Source organism: Anomaloglossus baeobatrachus, chromosome 4 (genome assembly GCF_048569485.1).
Source record: "Anomaloglossus baeobatrachus isolate aAnoBae1 chromosome 4, aAnoBae1.hap1, whole genome shotgun sequence".
Taxonomy (NCBI): domain Eukaryota; kingdom Metazoa; phylum Chordata; class Amphibia; order Anura; family Aromobatidae; genus Anomaloglossus; species Anomaloglossus baeobatrachus.
In genome coordinates, this window is record NC_134356.1 from 412,705,916 (window position 1) to 412,731,816 (window position 25,901).

At 45.6% G+C, this 25,901-nt stretch overlaps 1 protein-coding gene across 1 annotated transcript in view; it reads left to right on the top strand.

Annotated features, from left to right (window-relative positions):
- EXOC4 (exocyst complex component 4) overlaps positions 1-25,901 on the top strand; it is a 642,084-nt gene that overhangs the window by 25,810 nt on the left and 590,373 nt on the right. Inside the window, exon 3 of the mRNA XM_075345350.1 lies at positions 1,438-1,632. Within this exon, the coding sequence (XP_075201465.1) occupies positions 1,438-1,632 (195 nt within the window). The remainder of the gene's footprint in view (positions 1-1,437; positions 1,633-25,901) is intronic.

The following is a 25,901-nucleotide window of genomic DNA, read 5'->3' on the forward strand; positions in this document are numbered from 1 at the left end:
TCCCAAATTCTATATTTTTAGGGCAGAAGTTGGGGGTCGTCTTATACGCCGGCATATATGGTACCTTTTGAGGTACAGTCTATCTTCATTTATCAAGGTTTACAAAGATGGTAACAATTTTTAATATGATTTTGTTTTTCTTGTAGTCAAATCTAACATGGATATTTATGCAGTTAAATGGCCTTATTTATCAGAACCATCTGAAAAAAAATATAGTCTAGTACCCATATCAACCAAAGATTTTACCTTATTATACCAGTTCAAGAGCAGAAAGCCAAGCTTTGGTTGGTTGGTAGGGGCAATAGGTCCATGAATAGCTCACGTTTGCTGGTTTGTAACAGACATGTGAAGGAAGTGCATCTGTTCTGCGATAACGTGCACAATGTATTTATGGAGTGTCCAAAAGCTCCTGGCATATATGTTAAGTGTACCCATCGGCTCCCATTTTCCCTACAGAAGCCTCATGAGTGCCCTGTGTTCTCAGGCCAGGTATTACTCGTGGTTTTCCAAAAGTAAAACACTGCCTTATACTTTTTTTGCCCCGAAAAAATCCCACTAGGGCTTATTTTTGGGTAGGTCTTGTTTTTGGGGAAACACGGTTGGAAGTACGTTTACCTGCTTCTGGCTGTCACACTCGCATACATCAGATTGCACACACACTCAGTCATACACACACATCAGGTCACACACACACACACCAGGTCGCACACACCATGGCACATCAGATCACACACACACACTCAGTCACCACATCCAGCGATACCAATTGTTTCCGGCTGGCAGGGAACGATTGAATGCAGTGCAGTGGAGCGCAAGGACCTGCGATGGAACGCATCAATGCGTTCCACTGCAAGTCCTCTATGCGTTCCCCTGCCGGCTAGAAGAAATCGGTATCGCCGGATGTGGTGAATGGGTCTCATGTTTGTGCGTGTGCGATCTACTTGTGTGCATGATCTGATGTGTGTGGTTGTGTGTTCTACTGCAGGTCCTCCCATTCAGCATCTGGTGAGTATGATTCCAGGGTCTTCTTACGTCTTTCTTCTCTCTTTTGGGGGTGTCTGCTTTCTATAATGAAGTGTCCTGTAGTATTCTTTACCTTTTTTAGCTGCATGGACACTTCATTATTGAACCACAACTAGGGCTTATTTTCAGGGTAGGGGTTATATTTAAGCCTTACACCGAAAATGCTAGAAATTCCTGCTAGTGCTTATTTTGGGAGGAGATTTAATTTTGGAAAAACAGGGTGTATGTTGGTAGCCCTATTTTTATGCTATTTGGAATAGCCCAGTCTGCTGCACAGCATCCAGTAATAAAAGTTTACTGTGTTGTACCTTTTGTTGGCACATAACCTGGAATCGTGACATTACTATTTAACTCAACAAGATAACGGTATAACTTTAGATTTCTGCTTATGGCAATTATTAATTTTTCTGGCAGGTTAAAGAAAACCTTCTGTCCTGTAAGATGCTCCTTCATTGCAAGCGTGATGAGCTAAGAAAACTGTGGATTGAGGGCATTGAACACAAGCATGTATTGAACCTGCTGGATGAAATTGAGAATATCAAGCAAGTGCCCCAGAAACTGGAGCAATGTATGGCTAGTAAACACTACCTAAATGCCACGGACATGCTGGTAAGACCTTTGATCTAATAATGCATCTCACTACAGCATTGATTATTTCAGGCTTTTTATACAAGATGTTGATGAATGCTACATATCTTTTAAGGGTTTTTCATTATCCCTAGGAAAGGGTAAACTTTCCGATCACTGAGCTTCCAACTGTTGGGTCCCCAGCAATTCCAAAATTAGGGCTATAGAATTGAGAGAGTGGAGCTCTGCCACCCCCTCCTGGTTGGAGCACTCTAGCATATGAGCGACATGCTCCATTTATTGACTATTGGACTTCTGAGTGCAGCACTCCGCTAGTTCCATTGCAAAGGAAAAAAAAACAAAAAAGCCAGCACTAAATGTGCACTACAGCACTAAAAATTCCAAACTGTACTTATTAAATTTTGAGATTTTTGACAAAATTGCAATTTCTTGAGCTACCCCACCATGTCACTTCAAATCTCATTGGGGCAATCCTACTCTAAATTATTTTTATTAAAATGTGCCATACGGCCTCATATATAAAAAAGTAGAACTGTTCTTAGCAGCACTTACTTGGTGTTTTTCAATCCCGTACCCATGATCGAATTATGGCTCCATGACAGGCCCAAGCAAATGCTGCTTGAAGTAAATAGCTTGTGGGCAGGGCTTAATGGCTGAATGTGAACAGCCACCAATTGTCAAAATCAAGACAGGTGGAATACAACTCAAATTGGGGTGCTTGGCAAGGTGGGGGTCAGCCACCGACCAATTCAATGAAGAAAAAACAAGATAGCCAGCACTAAATGTGCACTACTGCTCCATTTATTGACTATAGGACTTCTGAGTGCAGCACTCTGCTAGTTCCATTACAAAGTATGGAGCAGGGACCGAGCATGCTCAGCTCCGCTACAGCACAGAGCTGTTTTCAGGTTTCTAAAACCCTGATTTGCAATTGCTGCGGGTCCCAACAGTCAGACCATCTGCGATCAGAAAGTTATCCCCTCTCCCATTAACCTTTAAGGCCCCGTCACACACAGAGATAAATCTTTGGCAGATTGTGGTTGCAGTGAAATCATGGACATATTGTTCCTTTTGTACACAGCCACAAACCTGGCACTGATTGTCCACAATTTCACTGCAACCACAGATCTGCCGCAGATTTATCTCTGTGTGACAGGGCCTTTAACCCCTTCACGACCGCGGGCAGTAAAATTACGTCCTATTTTAACGTGACTTAACGACCAGGGACGTAATTTTACTGCCTAAAGTTCATTTGATTGCCGTGGCCATAGCAACGGCTTTCAAATGATGTCCCCTGCTGTTTCTTACAGCAGGGGACCTTTGCTTCACCCCAGGGGGGTGGCATCGCCACCCCCCATCGACGATCGATGTGATTGGCTGTTCAAATCTGAACCGCCAACCACATCTTTCGCACTGATTTCGGTAAAAATAATGCCGGAAATAGTGCGATACTGTGAGATCCAGCTATGAGATGCCATAGCAGGTACAGCAGATCATAGGTGGATCTCAAACATGCCGCCCCCAGCCCCTGCAGCACTGATTGGAGCGATCGTGCTATGACGCGCAATCGCTCCAATCAGTGTGCAGTGGGGCGGTTTGATTTGCTGGTGGCCGCCCTCCCCAGGTCTGTGCTGGTCTGGGGACCCTCCCCCAACATGTTAGCAGCATGCAGCACCTGCTGGTACTAGTGGTACCACGCCACCGCTGCTGCTGCCGCTGCTGTCACGTCACGGAGCAAGAGCGGTGAGTAATGTGCTCACCTTGCAGCCCCTGCGCGCTTCTGTGATTGCTCCTGCGCGCTCCCGTAATGGCCCCTGCCCGTGCCCCCCTGCGATCTGCCCCCCCGACATCCCGATCTGCCCCCCCGACATCCCGATCTGCCCCCCCGACATCCCGATCTGCCCCCCCCGACATCCCGATCTGCCCCCCCCCGACATCCCGATCTGCCCCCCCCCCCGACATCCCGATCTGCCCCCCCCGACATCCCGATCTGCCCCCCCCGACATCCCGATCTGCCCCCCCCCGACATCCCGATCTGCCCCCCCGACATCCCGATCTGCCCCCCCGACATCCCGATCTGCCGGCCTCCCCCGTGATCTCTATTCTGCAGCTCCTCTGATATCTCCCTCCCCCTCTGCTGTCCCCCTCCCCCTCTGCTGTCCCCCTCCCCCTCTGCTGTCCCCCTCCCCCTCTGCTGTCCCCCTCCCCCTCTGCTGTCCCTTTCCCCCTCTGCTGTCCCCCCGACGTCCTCTTACCTGTCTTCACCGGCCGATCACATCTGCCTCCATCGCTGGGTCCTTCTTCCTGGGTCTTCTGTTGAGGTGTCCAACTTCCTGGATGCTGGCTGCTGCTGTAAAGCTGTTCCTCCTGCTAATCCTCTGGGTACTGTGAGTATAACTTTTTTTTTTTTTCTTTTTTTTTTCCTCTATCCCCTGTCCATTTTTACACCTCATGCGTCCGTGCGTCCCGCCGAGCGCTGATCAGGGATGCAGATAACGTATCTGCATCCGTGGTCAGTTTTCGGCGGGACTTTTTTTCCCGTATCCCCAACGCTTTTTGTATCGCATCAGTCCGTGCGTCCCGCCGAGCGCTGATCAGGGATGCACATAACGGATCGGCATCCCTGCTCAATTTTTGGCGTGACAAAAAGCATCGGGGATACGGAAAAAGTCACGCCAAAAATTGAGCAGGTATGCCGATCCGTTATGTGCATCCCTGATCAGCGCTCGGCGGGACGCACGGACGGATGCGATACTTTTTTTTCCGTATCCCAGACGCTTTTTGTATCGCATCCGTCCGTGCGTCCCGCCGAGCGCGGATCAGCATCCCTGCTCAATTTTTGGCGTGACTTTTTGTCAGCGCTTTTTGTAGCTCATCCGACCGTGCCTCCTGCAGCGGCCGATCAGTGCACTGCGTCTGTGCGTTTGAAAAGTCAAATGGCGTTCCTTGTCTTCTGAGCCCCGCCATGCGCCCAAAGAATTGATTTCCACCACATATGAGGTATCTGCGTACTCGGGAAAAATTGCACAATAAGTTTTATGGTGCATTCTTTCCTGATACCGTTGTAAAAAGAAAAAAAAAAAAGCTACCTTTTTGTTGCTGCAAAAATTAAAAAAAAAAAATTAAAAAAAAAATAATTTTCACGGTTCAACTTTATCAACTTTCAGTGGAGCCCCTGGGGGTACAAGGGGCTCACTAAACAACTAGATAAATTCCTTGAGGGGTCTAGTTCCAAAATGGGGTAATTTGTGGGGGAGCTCCACTGTTTAGGCACCATAGGGGGGGTCTAAAAACGTGACATGGCGTCCGCTAATGATTCCAAACAATTTTGCTGTCAAATGGTGCCCTTCTCTTCTGAGCCACGCCATGCGCCCAACAATTACTTTTCACCACATGTGAGGTATCTGCGTACTCAGGAGAAATTGCACAATACGTTTTATGGTGCATTTTTTCCCGATACCCTTGTGAAAAAAAAGCTACCTAGTTGAAGCAACAGTTTTGTGGTAAAAATTTTTTTTTTCTTTTCACGGCTCAACGTTATAAACTTCTGTGAAGCCCCCAGGTGTTCAAAGTGCCCACCAAACATCTAGAAAAATTATTTAAGGGCTCTAGTTTCCAAAATGGGGTCACTTGTGGGGGAGCTCCATTGTTTAGGCACCTCAGGGGGTCTTCAAACCCGACATGGCGTCCGCTAATGAGTGCAGCTAATTTTGCGTTCTAAAATTCAAATGGCGCTCCTTGCCTTTCGACCTCTGCCGTGCACCCAAACAATTGATTTTTACCCCATATGGGGTATCAGCGTACTCAGGAGAAAATGCGCAATAAATTGTATGGTGCATTTTCTCTTTTCTCCCTTGTAAAAATGAAAATGTTATGGCTAAAGTAACATTTTTGTGTTAAAAAGTAAAATTTTCATTTTTTCCTTCCACATTGCTTTGGTTCCTGTGAAGCACCTAAAGGGTTAATAAACTTCTTGGATGTGGTTTTGAGCAGTGTGAGGGGTGCAGTTTTTAGAATGGGGTCACTTTTGGGTATTTTCTGTCACCTCGGCCTCTCAAAGTCACTTCAAATGTGATGTGGTCCCTAAAAAAAATTTATTTTGTAAATTTTGTTGGAAAAATTAGAAATTGCTGATGAACTTTGACCCTTTCTAACTTCCTAACGAAAAAAAAATTTCTTTCAAAAATTGCGCTGATGTAAAGTAGACAAGTGGGAAATTTTATTTCATAACTATTTTGTGTGACATATCTCTTTATGGGCATAAATTTTCAAAGTTTGAAAATTGCAAAATTTTCAAAATTTTCGCACAATTTCCTAAATTTTCACAAATAAACGCAAAAAGTATCGGCCTAAATGTATCACTGACATGAAGTACAATATGTCACGAAAAAACAATCTCAGAATCGCTAGGATCCGTTGAAGCGTTCCAGAGTTATAACCTGTCAGTGACACTAGTCAGAATTGCAAAAAATGGCCCGGTCATTAGGGTGTTTTAGTGGCCGGGGGTGAAGGGGTAAAGTAAGATGATAAACTAAATTATATGAAGTTGCACATGGTAATGAGATGAAATAAAATACTATTCCAAATAACTGGGTATGTATATGTGCATTGAAAGTATTTATAGATTGCTTGTAAAAATGATCCTAAGGGGCACTTTGCACACTACGACATCGCAGGTGCGATGTCGGTGGGGACAAATCGAAAGTGACGCACATCCAGCGTCGCAGGCGATATTGTAGTGTGAAAAGCCTTTTTGATACGATTAACGAGCGCAAAAGCGTCTTAATCGTATCATCGGTGTAGCGTCGGTCATTTCCATGAATTGGGATTGACCGATGTTACGATGTTGTCCCTCGTTCCTGCGGCAGCACATATCGCTGTGTGTGAAGCCACAGGAGCGAGGAACATCTCCTTACCTGCCTCCACCAGCAATGCGGAAGGAAGTAGGTGGGCGGGATGTTTACGTCCCGCTCATATCTGCCCCTCTGCTTCTGTTGGTCGCCTGCCATGTGACATCGCTATGACGCCGCACGACACGCCCCCTTAATAAGGAGGCGGTTCGCCGGCCAGAGCGACGTCGCAGGGCAGGTGAGTGCATGTGAAGCTGCCGTAGCGATAATGTTCGCTACGGCAGCTATCGCCATGATATCGCAGCTGTGACGGGGGCGGGGACTATCGCGCTCGGCATCGCAGCATCGGCTTGCGATCTCGTAGTGTGCAAAGTTCCCCTAAGTCCGGGGTTCTATGGTGACGTTGAGCTCGACACAGGTTACACTGCCAAAGATCGCTGTGTGTCACTGCTACGTCACAGCCTAGAGCACATGAATGGGGCTGCAATCCGGCCTACAAGGCACAGAGTCTGCAATAATTAAGTTGCAAAGAGTTTGAAAACACTTGGCTTCTTTGTGAATTGCTTATCATTGTCATGGTACTTTTGATAGTTGCAATGTAACGCTATTCACTTGCATTATGCTGCGATTGTATCAGCGGCATACAGCAATCTGTGGCCGTATGACCTGTGTTATGGTCCAAATCGCCTTAGGCCTCGTGCACGCTGCGTTTTTTGCAGTGTTTTTGGGTGCAGTTTAGGTCCCCAAACTGTATGCATTTCTTTCACCAGCAAAGTCTATGACATTTCAGTTTTTCTGTCCGCACATTGCAGCTGTTTTTTGGCTGCATGTTTTTGGTGACCACAGAGATGCAGCATGTCAATTCTTTCTGCATTTTTGAGGCTTCCAGGCATAGATTTCACTTCAAAAACGCATTGGAAAAAAAACACGGCAGAAAAACTCCTAAAAAACACATGCGTTTTTTGGATGCGTTTTTGAGCCCCAGGCTGCGTTTCTGTGATCACAGGATAATATTCTGTGCTCACCACAAAGATGTAGCGTACAGACATAGCCTTACAGCCCCACTACATTACTGGTCATGAAGATTAGTTAATTCATACAGTTATTTCAAAGCATACATTGTCATAATTCTGTTAACATAAATCAGTATAGTATAAAGCAGACCTGGCAAAAGTGCAGCCTGTGGGCCACGTCCGGTCCCCTTGACTGTTTCCATCTGGACCTTGGACCAAGACAGCCGAAGGACTGAACACTGGGGCCCACGGCCCGTTCTGTACCCCAATTTTACTCTTATCTGTATTGTCAACGTGCAGGTAGCTGTGTATATAATGGTAAAGTAGGGTGCTGCTGACTACTGTGTGTGGGCTTATACTGTATATGGGGGGAGGTATGTGGGCTTATACTGTACGTAGGAGGGGCTGTGTGTGGGCTTATACTGTGTATGGGGGGTGAGGTATGTGGGCTTATACTGTATATAGGAGGGGCTGTGTGTGGGCTTATACTGTATATGGGGGGTGAGGTATGTGGGCTTATACTGTATGTAGGAGGGGCTGTGTGTGGGCTTATACTGTATATGGGGGGAGGTATGTGGGCTTATACTGTATGTAGGAGGGGCTGTGTGTGGGCTTATACTGTATATGGGGGGAGGTATGTGGGCTTATACTGTATGTAGGAGGGGCTGTGTGTGCTTATACTGTATATGGGGGGGAGGTATGTGGGCTTATACTGTATGTAGGAGGGGCTGTGTGTGGTCTTATACTGTATATGGGGGAGAGGTATGTGGGCTTATACTGTATGTAGGAGGGGCTGTGTGTGGGCTTATACTGTATATGGGGGGGAGGTATGTGGGCTTATACTGTATGTAGGAGGGGCTATGTGTGGGCTCATACTGCATATGGGGGAGGTATGTGGGCTTATACTGTATGTAGGAGGGGCTGTGTGTGCTTATACTGTATATGGGGGGGGAGGTATGTGGGCTTATACTGTAGGTAGGAGGGGCTGTGTGTGGGCTCATACTGTATATGGGGGAGGTATGTGGGCCTCTACTGTATGTAGGAGGGGCTGTGTGTGCTTATACTGTATATGGGGGGGAGGTATGTGGGCTTATACTGTATGTAGGAGGGGCTGTGTGTGGGCTCATACTGTATATGGGGGAGGTATGTGGGCTTATACTGTATATGGGGGAGGTATGTGGGCTTATACTGTATGTAGGAGGGGCTGTGTGTGGGCTTATACTGTATATGGGGGAGGTATGTGGGCTTATACTGTATGTAGGAGGGGCTGTGTGTGAGCTTATACTGTATATGGGGGGAGGTATGTGGGCTTATACTGTATGTAAGAGGGGCTGTGTGTGGGCTTATACTGTATATGGGGGAGGTATGTGGGCTTATAGTGTGTATAGGAGGGGCTGTGTGTGGGCTTATACTGTGTATGGGGGGAGGTATGTGGGCTTATACTGTATGTAAGAGGGGCTGTGTGTGGGCTTATACTGTATATGGGGGGAGGTATCCATAATCCCATAATGAACAGGTTTTTTCCTCCTCTTAAAGGGAATCTGTCAGCAGGTTTTTGCTATCTAATCTAAGAGCAGCATAATATAGGGCATAATACCCTGGGATGTGCCTCTTATTTGGCGGTGTATTGTAGTTTCAATACCATACAGTATGATCTCAACATGAGAACCATAACTGCTATCCAGGGGTGTGGGTGAGATTATACACAGCCCAGAAGTCTTGGCTCTGCTACATCTACATCAGACAAACAGATATTTTATGAAAACTGCACCAAGCAGCTCAGTAAGTTACACATCGCTGGAATCGGGCTTTCTTGCTCAATATTATTCTGCACTCAGATTCTGTAGCAAAAGCCTACTGACAGATTCCCTTTAGGCCAGTGGTTATGCTTACATGTCTGGGAGAGATCTGTAGAAGTCATGCTGCTTGTTCATATATAAAATTATACCAAAGAAGGCAAAAATGTAAGCCAAGTAAAAACAAATCTAACTTTTATTCATATAAAATACTGTATATATGTAAATATCCTACAGATTGCAGATGCAATATGCATCCAATATCCTGCAGATTAATGATCAGTCGTCATGATAATCCAAAGGGTCATCCACTAAAGACACTGGATGGCCTAAAATAACATTACAATGCACCATGTATTATATAAACCTATCAAGAATAAGCATTGTATGTTATAGAGCTCAAGTAGCTAAAGAATTGTACAGCTGCTCTAATCCCTTATAATGTGGAAATGGCATATGCAAATAATGTCAAACTAACCAGGAGTATTTAGGCAAAAGTATATTACCTCTGGGATAAAGAGCCAGGAACCCACCACTCCTGATGCGCGTTGTGCCTAAATACTCATGGTTCTTTTGACATTACTTGCACGTTATTTCAACAATATGAGGTGTCATGCTGTATTTCTGACAGATGTGTACACCGAATATGCTTCAATTGAGAATTTACGGCTCTCAATTGAGCTGTTCATTTAGTACTACTTCTAATTTTCCTATGATGCACTTGCAGAATGCAGGCTCAGATCGCCTATGCCATGCACACTAAGCTGAGATCTGTAGACCGCAGCCCCGGTAAGTTCACTTCATATGACTTCATGTGATAGTGGTGGTCTGAATCTGGATCATGCAAGGGTATGCCCTGAATTTCAATGACCTCTGCATCTGACGTCACTTGACTGGAGCAATCAATCAAAGGAAATGGGCATTTTTTCAATAGCTGACTTGGCGGGGACACTGTACCACCCCGATGATCTGAGATAATGATTATACACTCATGTAAGCGAGTTTTAAATTTAGGGTACTTTCACACTTGCGTTATTTTCCTTCCGTTACAATCCGCCCTTTTGGGAAACAGCGGAATCCGTTAACGGATTCCGCTGTTTCCCATAGACTTGTATGGGTGACGGATTGTACCAAAAGGAGCTGCGTTGCTTCCGCTGGGCGACGCTCCGTTGCTTCCGCCCAGCGGGAGGAACGCAGCATGTAACGTTATTTTGAGCAGCGGAATCCTCTGGATTTCACTGCGCATGCTCTTTTTTTTTTTTTTTTTTTTTTTTTTTTTAAATCAAACTTTATTTTGGCTCGCGGTGGCCGAACGTTCAGCTGAGCGCCCGGCCGTCGGCAAGCGACAGCGCTCAGCTGAATGACCGGCCACCAGCATGCCCGGGCGCCGGCAAGTGACAGCGATCAGCTGATCACCCGGCGGCCGGCTGCAGGGAGCGATCAGCTGATCACCCGGCAGCCGGGAGCGATCAGCTGATCACCCGGCGGCCGGGAGCGATCAGCTGATCACCCGGCGGCCGGGAGCGATCAGCTGATCACCCGGCGGCCGGGAGCGATCAGCTGATCACCCGGCGGCCGGCTACTGGGAGCAATCAGCTGATCACCCAGCGGCCGGCTGCAGGGAACGATCAGCTGATCGTTCACTATAGTCTGCCGCTGGTAAAACCGGGAAAAAAAAAAAAAAAAAATCAAAACGAATTGCGTTGTTTTGCAGCATCCGTTGCATCCGTTGTGTCACTATATGCAACACATCCGTTGCATCCGTCACACAACGCAATGCAACGGATACCGTTCAACGCAAGTGTGAAAGTAGCCTTAGAAGTATAGTAAAACCACAACATAGTTTAGCTACAAACACCATTGTGATTGCTTGCATGGGCATGGGGTTAGGTTACTAGTAGAGTTTCTGATATCAGGTTCTCTTTAAAGTTTGAGCATTATGATATGTAGCGTGTTAAATGTCAATTTGGCATATGCTACAACTAAAACAATGTTAGGCTCGTTGCAGTGTGAGCCTCCTTTTGCCATATTGGCACTAGGATGCTGAATGTAAGCATACCTTTTGTTCTGAGATTGTTCTGGAAAAAAAAAAACATCCTATGTGCAAGTAAAGTTCCAGCAATGCACTGTTATTTGACTGACAGGTGCTACAGAATAATATGTAGGTTGTGGTTTGCTATCTATCCCTGTCTGCTGCCTGGCCTCTGTAGATGCTAGACTGTAAGGGGCGTGTTCAAAACACAGCCCAATCAGGTGACAGAAATGACTCATACCTGGAAGGAGCCCATATAGTCTAGCATCTACCAAGGCCAGGGAGGATGACAGGGGCGGGAATAGATAGCAAATCTCGTTTGCTTTTTATGATGATAGAGTAACATACTATACTTTGATCTATACAGACCCTTTTATATCTTCCAGTATTTAACTGCAAATTAGATAGTCATTTCCATACAGTCATATGAAAAAGTTTGAGCACAACTATTAATGTTAACCTTTTTTCTTTATAACAAATTGGGTTTTTGCAACAGCTACTTCTGTTTCATATATCTAATAACTGATGGACTGAGTAATATTTATGGATTGAAATGAGGTTTATTGTACTAACAGAAAATGTGCAATCCGCATTTAAACACAATTTGACCGGTGCAAAAGTATGGCCACCCTTATCAATTTCTTGATTTGAACACTCCTAACTACTTTTTACTGACTTACTAAGCACTAAATTGGTTTTGTAACCTCATTGAGCTTTGAATTTCATAGGCAGGTGTATCCAATCATGAGAAAAGGTATTTAAGGTGGCCACTTGCAAGTTGTTCTCCTATTTGAATCTCCTATGAAGTGTGGCATCATGGGCTCCTCAAAACAACTCTCAAATGATCTGAAAACAAAGATTAATCAACATAGTTGTTCAGGGGAAGGATACAAAAAATTGTCTCAGAGATTCACATTGCTGTTAGTTTTTACTGTGAGGAACATAGTAAGGAAATGGAAGAACACAGGTACAGTTCTTGTTAAGCCCAGAAGTGGCAGACCAAGAAAAATATCAGAAAGGCAGAGAAGAAGAATGGTGAGAACAGTCAAGGACAATCCACAGACCACCTCCAAAGACCTGCAGCTTCATCTTGCTGCAGATGGTGTCAATGTGCATCGGTCAACAATACAGCGCACGTTGCACAAGGAGAAGCTGTATGGGAGAGTGATGCGAAAGAAGCCGTTTCTGCAAGCACGCCACAAACAGTCGCCTGATGTATGCAAAAGCACATTTGGACAAGCCAGTTACATTTTGGAAGAAGGTCCTGTGGACTGATGAAACAAAGATTGAGTTGTTTGGTCATACAAAAAGGCGTTATGCATGGAGGCAAAAAAAACACGCCATTACAAGAAATGCACTTGCTACCCACAGTAAAATTTAGTGGAGGTTCCATCATGCTTTGGGGCTGTGTGGCCAATGCCAGCACTGGGAATCTTGTTAAAGTTGAGGGTCGCATGGATTCAACTCAGTATCAGCAGATTCTTGACAATAATGTGCAAGAATCAGTGACGAAGTTGAAGTTACACAGGGGATGGATATTTCAGCAAGATAATGATCCAAAACACCGCTCCAAATCTACTCAGGCATTCATGCAGAGGAACAATTACCATGTTCTGGAATGGCCATCCCAGTCCCCAGACCTGAATATCATTGAAAATCTGTGGGATGATTTGAAGCGTGCTGTCCATGCTCGGCGACCATCAAACTTAACTGAACTGGAATTGTTTTGTAAACAGGAATGGTCAAATATACCTTCATCCAGGATCCAGGAACTCATTAAAAGCTACAGAAAGCAACTAGAGGCTGTTATTTTTACAAAAGGAGTATCTACAAAATATTGTCACTTTTATGTTGAGGTGCCCATGCTTTTGCACTGGTCAAATTTTGTTTAAATGCGGATTGCACATTTTCTGTTAGTACAATAAACCACATTTCAATCCAGAAATATTACTGAGTCCATCAGTTATTAGATATATGAAACTGAAATAGCTGTTGCAAAAACCCAAATTGTTATAAAGAAAAAAGGTTAACATTAATAGGGGTGCCCAAACTTTTTCATATGACTGTAAATGAATGCTGACTAGTGCGCTAGAAACCCTACACTCCGTGAAAAACATCAGCTATTAGGCATGGAAGTCATCATAACTTCACTGAATGAGGCCTCCTTCACACATCCATGTCTCCGGAACATGTGACGTCCATTTTCACACTTACCGGAGACACAGACAGAGGTAGAGCCATTAAAATCAATGGGCTTGCGCACACCTCCGTGTTTTTACAAGGACCGTGTGTCTGTGTGGAGCACATGCATGTCCATATGCTCCATATGCTTCACATGGTGACATGTCCATTTTTCTCTGGCAGCATGGGTGTCACACGGACCCCACACTTATGTGATACATGTAACATGTACCATGTACCGGCGAAAACACATGTCCCGTAAAAAGAGAGAATTTTTATACTTGTCAGTCTCCAGCGCTGCTGTCACTTCCTGCCCGCTCATTGCATATTCACTGCACTCACTGTGGACCCTGAAGTAACAGCAGCGCTGGAGACAGGCTAGTATGCCAGCTCATGCTGTCTGTGTGCTATCCGGATGTCATACAGATAGCACGGGTACAGCCTTGTAGAATGCGCACACACGTACGCACGTTCACCACGGACTGTGAAACACGTGTGTGTGTGTGTGTGTGTGTGTGTGTTTGAGGCTAGTTTCACACTTGCGTTGTTTTCCTTCAGTCGCAATCTGCCATTTTGGAAAACAGCGGAATCCATTAACAGATTCTGCTGCTTCCCATAGACTTGTATGGACGACGGATTGTGACAGAAGTACCTGCATTGCTTCCGCTGGCAGACGCTGCGTTGCATGACACAGCATGTAACTTTTTTTTGAGCAGCGGAATCCTTAGGATTTTGCTGCGCATGCTCTCTCTGGCTCCCTGCACACGTAACCAGGGTACACATCGAGTTACTAAGCAAAGCGCTTTGCTTAGTAACCCGAAATTTACCCTGGCTACGTGTGCGAGCATCTAGCGCTAAGCGGTGTACGCTGGTAACCAAGGTAAATATCGGGTAACCAAGCAAAGTGCTTTGCTTAGTTAACCGATATTTACCCTGCTACGTGTGCAGGGAGCCCGACACTTCCCCACTCGGATCCGCCCCTCCTGCACACCACATTGCATGTACACACACGCGCACACACACAGGCACACACACACACTCACCTGTCCCCAGCCATGCAGTCCCCGCGGCACTGACGTCCTCAGCGCCATGGCCCCGCTCGGCTCCGCCCCCCGCACTCTGCCCCCGCACACATTCTCGGCGGCCGAACGATCAGCTGATTACCCGGCGGCAGACTATTGTGAACGATCAGCTGATCGCCGTGGTGGCCTGTGGGGGGGAAATACTGGCCGTGGGGGCCTGTGGGGCATAAATACTGGCCGTGGTGGAATAAATACTGGCCATGGTGGCCTGTGGGGCAGAAATACTGGCCCTGGCGGCCTGTGGAGCATACATACAGGCCCTGAGGACGCTGAGTTCACAGGCTGGCAGCACTGGAAGACGCTTAGGACCCAAGCTGGCAGCACTACAGGACGCTGAGGACACAGGCTGGCAGCACTGCAGCAGCAGACCCTGAGGGCTCCTCTGGCTGCTTTCTCTGAGTCCCCTGAGTGTCTGCTTCTTCTATTGCAGGCACAGGGGGGACCTGAGAAGACACAAGTGCTGGACTCTCCCCTGCTCTCCCCTCCTGCAGGCACACTGCACTCTCCCTGCTGTTACTGGTGCACATTACCTTAGTTGCAGAACAGACATTTTTGAAGAGGCAATTGTGGAGATGAGCCGGTCACATGTGAGGATCCTGGGTAGAAGGGGCAGGCATAGGGGCTGTGGCCAGCATCGAGAGAGCAGCAGGAGGGGACAAGGAAGGCATCCGAGAAGTGTGTGTGTGTGTCCAGCATGGAGAGGGGGTGTGGAAGACAGCAAAAGGGGTGTGGCCAGCAGCATAGATACCATGGAAGGCATCCAGTGACTGTGGCCAGCATCCAGAGGGGGCATGACTGGCAGCAAGAGGGGGCGTGACCGGCAGAATGGCAGTCGCTTATCACTGCACTGTTGGATGCATAGCTCCCGGCCGTGAGAGCGGGGCTGAGGCATAAAATTGTAGATCAGGCCATGCCTCCAAGTCTGAGCTAAGACGGGCGGGCCGGATCCGGCCCACCGGCCACCCATTGCCCAGGTCTGCCATAGGGGATTCCCAGAGTTTTATACTATTGGGCCGTAATTTTTTAAACTTTTTTTTTTTTAATTTGTTTCCACCACGGGACATCAACTTTTATTTCCCTGAGAACTCGGCTGGTGCACCGCATTGCAATGCATGAGACCTGTGAGCTTTACACTTGCAGATTGCCTGTTTGATCCTGCTTCTGGCTTGGTCTACCAGGCCACCGTAGCTGGCAGACCCGAAGATCATTATTTGACCTTCGGCTGCAATGCAAACCCTCTGCTCCCCATGACCATGTTGCATGGATGTGGGTGGGGTGATAAGGGAACCCACTCCCTCTCACAATCTTTCTAAGTGCCGCGATCACTATTGATCACGGCATCTAGAAGAGAACACAGCCAGGGTGGGCTGACATAGAGAGGGCATCTTTGGGACCTGAGCCTGGTGTTCATGTTGTGCAGTCTCCTGGTGCTGGCACATGGCTGTGTGTAAGGGTTAAAGGTTTATGTAGCAGAAGTAAAATCCTCTGATGTTCACCTCTGGCAGGCAGCCTGGACACTACGGCTTAACTCTGGGTTCATTAATTGACACAACTCTCAAGTTTGCTGCATCACCTTTGGCGCAGTCATCTCTTTATATTCAGTTCACATTAATTGAAGTAATTTTGCCACTGAAGCGTGTTTCAGACCTCTGCATTTAAATTGAAATTTTAATTCCCTTATTGTCTGCGAGAGACGGCTGAAGATGGCTTGTTGCAGGTTTCATTATCACTCGGAACACTCCAGCTGCTGCTTCTAATGTACAATGACTGATTAATGCCAGGAAGAATTATTAAAAGAAGAATGGCAGCTTTTTCCCAGTTGGATGGGGTAAACATGAAGTCGTATTTTGACAGCTTTATGGAGCTGGTTTTAGCCTCCGTCTGCTGTAGTTCAGTGAAATTATAGCAGACGTTCAGTTTTATGTGCAAACTATTACGAGAGGCAGAAGCAAACAAAGCGAGTGTTTATGTGATTCCAGCTTTTATCAGCTTCTAGTATGGCTGTAAGGATCCACCAAAGATTTTTGCAAAAGATAAGTGATTTTAATGGAATTTTCCCATTTTCTGACTTAAATGCATATTGTTATGTCAAAAACGTATCAGGTAAATGATGGGGGCACTATTTTTGGAAAGCCTTCCCATGTTCTTGAAAAATTGAAGCTCTGTGCCCTCTTTCTTTGTTTTACTATTTCACAGTGGCATTTCGGTCACCCACTATGCTGGGTATTGCTGTGTAGACAGCTGTAGCCCCCTGCTGGACCGTGTGACTGCAGCTCCTTACAATCTGTAACTGCTGTGCCTTGTACTGCAGAGCTGTGCTGCGCAACCCTATTCTAGTGAAGCTCAGGCTCACCACTGCAAAGTGTACGGTATTTACTGGAGTGCTGTGGTCTCCACAGTCTCCTTATAGAGTCAGGTGATTTATGATGGAATTTTTTGATATTCATCGAGTTATGGGCAGGAAAGTGAGGTATTCTGCATAGCAACTGATCATTCTCTCATATAAGAGAATCGGATGGATTATGCTAATAACACTCAGCTCAAGCTCTGCAGCGAGTGTGAGCTGAGTGTCACTCACGGTGTTCAGAGTTTCTCGCATGAGAGAATCGGATCCCAGGTGCGAAGAAGATTGAGAACTTAGTTCCTCCATCTTCTCCATTGGCTGTGTCAGCCTATATCGCACTGCACTGAGGTGTCATCAGTGCAGTCCTATGTTTTGTACACACCCTTAGACCTTTATGGGTGTTCACCATCCAATATATGCTGCCAATATCCGCACGTGGGTTTTTTTTCTTCTTTTGCTGCATGAGAAAAAAAATGCTAGTTTGCATTGCTTCTTAGAGTAACATTGGAGCGAGTGCTATACGATAAAATATCGTCCAGCACTCATCCGAATTATACGCTACTTATACTCTAGAGAGTTTGACCACCCTAAAAGTCACGTTGTAATAATGAAGTGGGAAAGCCATGGACATACCTGAATGTTCTATCACCAAGGAACTAATCTCATTCCCACTCTTATCAGAGTGCCAGCATGGTGTTGTGTTCTGACCAGTGAAGCAAGCCTGTGCTTTGTGGTCGTTGTTTCATGGACGACATATCCGAGTACCCGCAATATTTGGCTGAGCACAAGGAGTACCCGAGCACCCTGATGCTGGATCGAGTACCGAACAGTGGCGAGCACGCTCACTCGCTCGCTCTTCACTATGTAAAGCACGTTTGTGTTGTAAAATTGTTTTTTTGGATTATACCCACTAAGGGGCACTGACATTATTCCTATTTGTCTTGGTGTTTCTGTTCATAACTACTAATCATTGATATAAAAAAGTGATGTATTCTCTGTTTTATTTTTTTCCCCGAAGAAAAATTAAAAAAAAAAAAAAAGAAAAAAATTCATTTGAATACTCATTTTCCCTATTCCCATTGCTACTCCTGTCTTCATGGATAGATTACAGTAGGGACGTCATGAATAATTACAGAGCACTTGACTGCTGCATCGAATCACTGGGTCCAGCTGCTCTGCTGATGTGGACTGCCTGAGCTGCTGTACTCACTGCCATTGCAGCCTGTCAACAAAGACCAGAGTAACATCAAGGTGGCAGCACTGGACTTGAGGAAAATGAGAATTGGTCTGTTTTATTTTTCAAGCCTCCATTCCCATAGAGGGGGGGAACAAGAAGACAACCCCTTTAAGGGATTAAGAAGGCAGCTGGCTTTGAATACAGGATTAGTCCTCTTTCACATGCCTGTATTTTTCTCTGTGCATGTGTTTTTAGTTTATGGATACAACCCATTATAATCTATGGGGGCTACTCAGATGACACATACCGGAACCATGGACATGTATTTTTTTCACGAATACAAGACTTGACCATTGTAATTTATGATGCTCCTCACATGCCTGTGCCTTTACATGGACCGTGAGCCCGTGCAAACCACACTGAGTCATGTGTCTAACATGCTGTATATATGAGCCAAGGCCGCTGTGTAGAACATAAAAATTACTTTATAATACTTACCTAATGGTCGTGCTGTGGTGGAATTGGGTCAGATGGGCGTCTCCGTTGTCCGGGGCCGGCGCCTGCTCTTTCGGCCATCTTGGTCTTCCTTCTTCTTTAGCTGGGGTGTATGACGTATCCTACGTCATCCACACTCGTCGGCATTGAGGTCCTGCGCAGGCGCACTTTGATCTGCCCTGAGCAGGGAAGGTCAAAGTATTGTAGTGCGCCTGCGCGGGACTGGCAAGTATGTATGACGTAGGATGCGTCCTGCACACAGACTTCAGAAAGAGTACGAAGATGGCCGAAAGAGGAAGCGCCCGCACTGGACAACGGAGACGCCCATCTGACTAAAATCCACCGCAGCGCGACCGTTAGGTAAGTATTATAGGCTGTGTTCACACACTGCGGTTTTTTACCTGCGTTTTTGGTCCGTTTTTGCTGCAGAAATTTCTTGAGAAATTCTTGTAACCTTTCTGCAGACATTCCCCAGCCAAACCTATGGCAAAAAAAATTAGCTGTGTGCACACTGCGTTTTTTTCTTAAGAAAATTCTTTCAGTAGATTTTCTTAAGAAAAAGAATGAGCATGTCACTTCTTTTCTGCAGCTAACTGCGTTAGTTATCATAGATAATGGCACAATAACGCAGGGAGCAACCAGCGGTAAAAACGCACCAAAAACGCACCGAAAGTGTTTTTTGTGTTCTACACAGCGGCCTGGGCTCTTATATACAGCATGTTAGAATGTGTATATAAGAGCCCACTAGTGGTGGCCACAGCTTATAGCCAAAAAAGTGGTGACAGGTTCCCTCTAACGACAGCACAGACAAGGGCCAATGCTAGTCTATGGGTCTGTGTAAAATGTGTAGAGCACGCAGATGGCATCCATGTGCTGTCTGTGTTTTAACATTACAAAGTACTGGGGAAGCTTTGTAACTTTATTATTTATCTATATCGGAAAAATACTGATGGTAAACGTGGATACACGGCTGACACACTGATGACACGTGTGAAGGAGGCCAAATCTAAAGAGCTATATAAAGCTTTTTTTTTTATTTCTACTAAATTTAGAAAATGTTTCCACTAACTGAGTCTTATGCAAGCAATTACTTTTTCCATTCTGCGGACAGGCTTCCAGTAGCATTCCTGATCAGTGATTGACGGGTATCTGTCTGGACACTTAATCCGTGATTGACAGCCTTCCCTGTGTGGCCACAGCCTTGCCTCCTAATCCCAGGAGTAGAGCTTCTGAGTATAATACAAGTCATACTAATTAGTTTCCTAATTAAATATAAATCTGCTCCGCTCCTCCCATTCTGAAACATGATGCCAGAAATCGTGCTGCACGTCCACGGCGAGAGGTTTCCTTTAATGAATTACACGAGACCATGGAAATGTCTTAATTTTTGTCTTAAAACCATGACTATATTTTTTTGTTCATTATAGTGCTAAATAATCATTTATGCATGAAATTCTCCAGCCCCCTGAGAGTTGGAAGTTTGCTGAACTCGCTCCTAATTATACATATGAACAGTAGTTTAACACCACTGACAAGTATTCTTGTGCCTATATGTGTCTAATTGTAGCCCCCCACCCTTTCTCTGCCTGCGTCTTTCACGTTCCATTATCATTACAGATACCCATTACCACTATCTTCTCCTGGGTTGCCTTCATTTGCATTCATACATTCTTGACCCCCAACTCCTTCACCCTTTTGCTTAATTCAGCAACACTCGCTGTATTTCCCTAGAGCACGATCACCCAAGTGTTAGCTCATCCAATAAAGGATTTTTCAATTGGATGAATACAGATTAATTAAAAACCTGTAGTTAGTTGTCTGATATCATGGTGGTTCTGGGTATCATTTCTCTTATGACCCTTTCATCACCAGATGGGTTCTGTAGTAATTGCGGAAGGTTAATACGGTTTGATACTGAAGTGGTGAGAAAAGATTCACTTATTGCCTGGTTTTAATTTGTGCTCTCTGATTGCTCTGCAGAGTCCTTATATGTAATTTAGTAGCACATGGGGTGATCACATGTTTGCCTTCCATGACTCCCGCTGTAACCGGCAGTAACTTTCTATCTAGTGCAAATTGAAGTTGTTTCAATGTTTCTTTTATCTGTTGTATTGGCCCTTTTAAAGCACCACTCCAGGTTTTTGTTTTATTTTTCTATTTTTATTTTTTTATTGTACCCCGGGAGTGGTGCTTTAAATATAAGTCCCCTGTCTCCGTCTTATAGTCACATTCCGGCGGCTTCATTTTGTATCACCACCTCACTAATTGGTCTCCTGTGATTTGTGACCTGCCGCCACACTCCCTGGAGGTCACAACTCAATACAAGTCTATGAGTCTTATTCTGGCTCTCATAAAGATGCATTGAGAGCTTGTAATGTAACTTCTGACTTTCGGCCAGTCAGAAGTTAGTCACAAAATGGTGAATCGGGACCTGAGCCATGTTGGTAAAAGGTGAAGCTGCCGGAAGTTGAGTATATGATAGGAAGCAGTGAACCTTTTTTTTTTTTTTGTGTTTTTTTTTTTTTTTTTTTAAGCGCTGGAGTGGTACTTTAATTTGTCATTTGCAGTATTGTTTGTGTACTTTTTTATTATTAGATGGGTTATCCATTTAACTGTCAACCCTTCTCAATACCCATGTTTCCCCCTTGAAAAAAAAAAAACCTATACTCTCCTCCAGTGTGGGCGCCAATACATAGGAGTTGGCATCGGCTTTCCTGGGGCTCAGTTGACCATATTATGTCATGTAATCTCTGCTGCCAAATGGCACTGGCTTCGCTGTCCCCTCCTTAGGACCTAATTGACGTCCAGAGGCAGTGAGGACCACCGCAGCTCACTTCCTCTCCGTATGTTTCAATTGTCCGAAGGAGGGGACAGCGAAGTGGTCACTGATTGTTAGCAGCGTTCGCGTTGACATAACGGTGTTATGTGAGCCCTAGGAGAGCCAACATTGCTGGAACATTGCCTGCACAGGAGGTGAGTATAGGTGTTATTATTTAATAAGTGGTAAACATGGTGATTTACAAGGGGTTGATGGAGTAGTAGACAACCTCTCTACAGGTAGTTTGTCTAAGGCTAAGTTCACATTTCCGTTGATTTGTATCAGTCACATGCGTCGCTTCACGCATGTGACTGATGCGCTGTTCAACGCTGTACAACGGATGACAAAGAACAGAATTCTTTGTCGGATTCCGTTGTGTGCGGGGGGCGGAGTTCGGGGGCAGAGCCGAGCGGGGGGCGGGGCCAGGCGCTGAGGATGTCAGTGGAAGTGCTGCGGTCTGCATGGCTGGGGACAGGTGAGTGTATGTGTGAGTGAGTGTGTGTATGTGCATGTATGTATGTATGTATGTGTGTGTGTGTGTGTGCACATGCAAAGTGCGGGAGGGGGCGGAGCCGAGCAGGGGGCGGGGCCAGACGAGGGTGTCAGTGCTTGTCTGCATGGCTGGGGACAGGTGTGTGTGTGTGTGTGTGTGTACATACATGTGCGGAGTGCGGGAGGGGGCGGGGCCGAGCGGGGAAGTGTCGGCCTCCCTGCACACGTAACCAGCCTAAATATCGGGTAACAGCAAAGCACCCGATGTTTACCTTAGTTACCCGATATTTACCTTGGTTACGGGCCTACACCGCTTAGCGCTGGCTCCTTGCACCGTAACCAGGGTAAATATCGGGTAACCAACCAAAGCTGGTGACGTGTGCAGGGAGCCAGAGAGCATGCGCAGCGAAATCCGACGGATCTCGCTGCTCAAAAAACGTTACATGCTGCGTTCCTCCCGCCCGGCGGTCAGTCGTTCCACGACTGATCAGTCGGGCGGAGGGTGCAACGCAGCATCATCAGTCACAATCCGCTGCTCATACAAGTCTATGGGAGCAGCGGAATCCGCTAAACGGATTCCGCTGTTTACAAGAGCAGCGGATTGTGACTGATAGATTTTAGCGGAAATGTGAACTTAGCCTCAAGCATTTTGAAGGGAATTTTTTTTTCCGGAAGTCAAATAGAAAAAAGTCACACTCTTTTCTTTCTCAAAAAACAGCACGAAAGTAAAGCCACAGTTCTAACTTGGGGTGAGGTGCACACGATCAGTGTTATTAGTGTTTTGGAAACAGCGTGTTTTGGCTGTGTCCAAGCGTTAGCTCTTTACTTCAGTTGAATGCTTTGCAGCGCCACAAAGTATTCAGGTGAAGTAAAGCGCTGAAGACCACAGCAGCGGTCCCTGCATCGGCTGTAATCACCAAGGGTGATGTCTATGTGCCTGCGGTCCACAAGAAGCAGGTAAGAGAGCACCTCAGGAATGCAGGACAGGTAAGAATAATTTTATTGTAGGGTCTCCCTCAAGAATAAGCCAAGATTGAGGACGTTTTTAGCATTAAAAAAAAAAAAAATTTATTCCAGGATATCTCTGTATTTGGCCACATTCATCTTTCCTTCAATTGCAACCAGTCGCCCTCTTCCTGCAGCTTAAAAACGCCCCCATAGCATGATGCTGCCACCACCAAGTTTCACTATTGGGATTGTATTGGGCAGGTGATGAGCAGTGCCTGGTTTTCTCGGCACATACCGCTTAGCGTTCTCACCAAAAAGTTCTATCTTCGTCTCATCAGTCCAGAGAATCTTGTTTCTCATAGTCTGGGGATCCTTCATGTGTTTTCTTTGCAAACTCTATGCGGGCTTTCATATGTCTTGCACTGAGGAGAGGCTTCCATCGGGCCACTGTGCCATAAAGGCCCGACTGGTGGAGGGCTGCAATAATAGTTGACTTTGTAGAACTTTCCCCCATCCCCCAACTGCATCTCTGAATCTCTGTCACAGTGATCTTGGAGTTCTTCTTTACCTCTCTCACCAAGACTCTTTTCCCATGATTGCTCAGTTTGGCTGGACGGCCAGGTCTAGGAAGAGTTCTAGTGGTCCCAAACTTCTTTCATTTAAGGATTATGGAGGCCACTGTGCTCTTCGGAACCTTGAGTATTGCAGAAATGATTTTGTTACCTTTGCCAGATCTGTGCCTTGCCAAAATTCTGTCTCTGAGCTCCTTGGTTAGTTCCTTTGACCTCATGATTCTCATTTGGTCTGACATGCACTGTGAGCTGTGAGGATTTATATAGACAGGTGTGTGCCTTTCCAAATCAAGTCCTATCAGTTTAATTAAACACAGCTGGACTCCAATGAAGGAGTAGAACCATCTCAAAGAGGATCACAAGGAAATGAACAGCATGTGACTTAAATATGAGTGTCTGAGCAAAGGGTCTGAATACTTCTGACCATGTGATATTTCAGTTTTTCTTGTTTAATAAATTTGAAAAAAAATCGACATTTCTGGGTTTTTGTTTCTGTCAAGATGGGGTGCAGAGTGTACATTAATGAGAAAAAAAATGAACCTTTATTAATTTACCAAATGGCTGCAATGAAACAGAGTGAAAAATTTAAAGGGGTCTGAATACTTTGCGTACCCACTGTATATACGGTACTTAGAAAATTGACGTTTTCAATGCATTTCACCTGCTGTACTCACGTATACAAAACAAATTACAGAACACTTGCGAATGAGAATAAAATCCATTGTTTTTGGCACTGTCAAAATGAAGACAAGGATCAGAAGGTATAGAAACAGATTTATTTATACAGCAATTAGTTTCAAATTCGATCTGATTTCTTCATCATGCTACCAAACAAGCAGTGTCCAGGTTTTAATACCCACCAATGGATGAGACATATTTCTTTGTATCACGGCTTCCTTTTTATAAGCTGTTTCATATTCAGGGTGGTTATGAAAGATTCATTGGGTTTTGCATTCATATTACTACAAAGATAGAAATTTCACCCATGTGTAATATATTGAAAGGTGACATCTCAGAGTTTGTAAGTCGCATGTGCAAACTCGCTCGTGACTCACCAGGTGGCAGCGTGGCATCAGATCCCAAAATGGCAACTTTGCAAGAGAAAGCTTTTTGTGTCTTAGGCTATGTGCCCACGTAGCGTATTTTCATGCAGTTACGTTGCGTTCTGCACTGCAGCGTAACTGCATGCGTCCTGCGTCCCCAGCACAATCTATGGAGATAGTGCCTAATCCATGCCCACGTGGCGTATTAGAACGCAGCGCTCCGGCTACTGCCGAAGTACTGCATTCTAAAAAGCAACATGTCACTTCTTCATGCGCTTTGCATACATCCCCCGCTCTGTCTATGTGAGAGGCTGCATCCAGAGCGCATGAAATCGGCTTTTCATTACGGACTGTTTCTGCAGCGATTTGAAGCGCACGTGTGCTGTTCAAATCGCTGCAGAAATTTCTGCAGGGACAGAACTCAACGTGGGCACATAGCCTTAGAGTATGAGACGTGTAAATTAATTGTTACCGCGCAGCGGGCTTTCCGAACACGCCATGAAAGTGACCCACCTGGTTAACAAAGAATTTTGTGGTGGCATAAACGATTTAAGTACTCCGGATTAGTGATGAGTGAGCATGCTCGACACTGCTCGTTATTTGATCGCGCATCGGATTTTAAATATTCGAGTTTCCTATTGACTTCCATTTTTCCCGCTACTTGATGCTCGATCGAGTAACGATCAGTGGTGAGCATGATCCCTCATCACTACTCAGGATGCTTGTGTAACATAAAATCCACGGACGACTGAGTGTTATTGGTGAAGCAGTGGAGAGGGTTCGAGAGACCTTTGCACATAGCCCACAGAAATCAACATGTCACGCAACAATGTACCCGCGGATATAGCCGCAGGTACGTCCGCAGGTTTCCCGCAGCAGCTCCCCGGAATCCGCAGCTATACATAGCTGCGGGATTCCAGCAAATTATCTGCGGTAAACCTGCGGAGATTTGTGCGACTTACCTGCGGAAGTCCCGGCCTCTATCTCCATAGTGGAGGGCTGGAAATTCCGCAGGTAATTCCACAGGAATAATTGACATGCAGTTACGTGCGGCTGTGGGACATCTGCAGTATATTCCGCAGCTGCACATACCGCAGCATTGATACACACACTCCCGATGTCCCATAGGATAACACGGGGAGTGTTTGTACTTGCTTAAACCTGCAAATTTATCTGGAAAATTCAGATAAATCCACAGGTTTTCCATGGCAAAATCCGCGGGTACATATTCCTGTGGGCACATAGCCTAAAACAGCATCTAGTTCAATCTTTAGTTTTTCCGCTAATGTTTAAATATCTCCTAAATTGTAGAGGAGGAACCCTTTCTATATAAAAGTCTGTATAATAAAAATTTCTTTTTAATTTTTTTTTTTTTTTTTTATTTTATTTTTGTAAATGCTCACCCACATGCTGTTTCTTAGAGATCAGTCTTCTAAGGCTGGAAAAA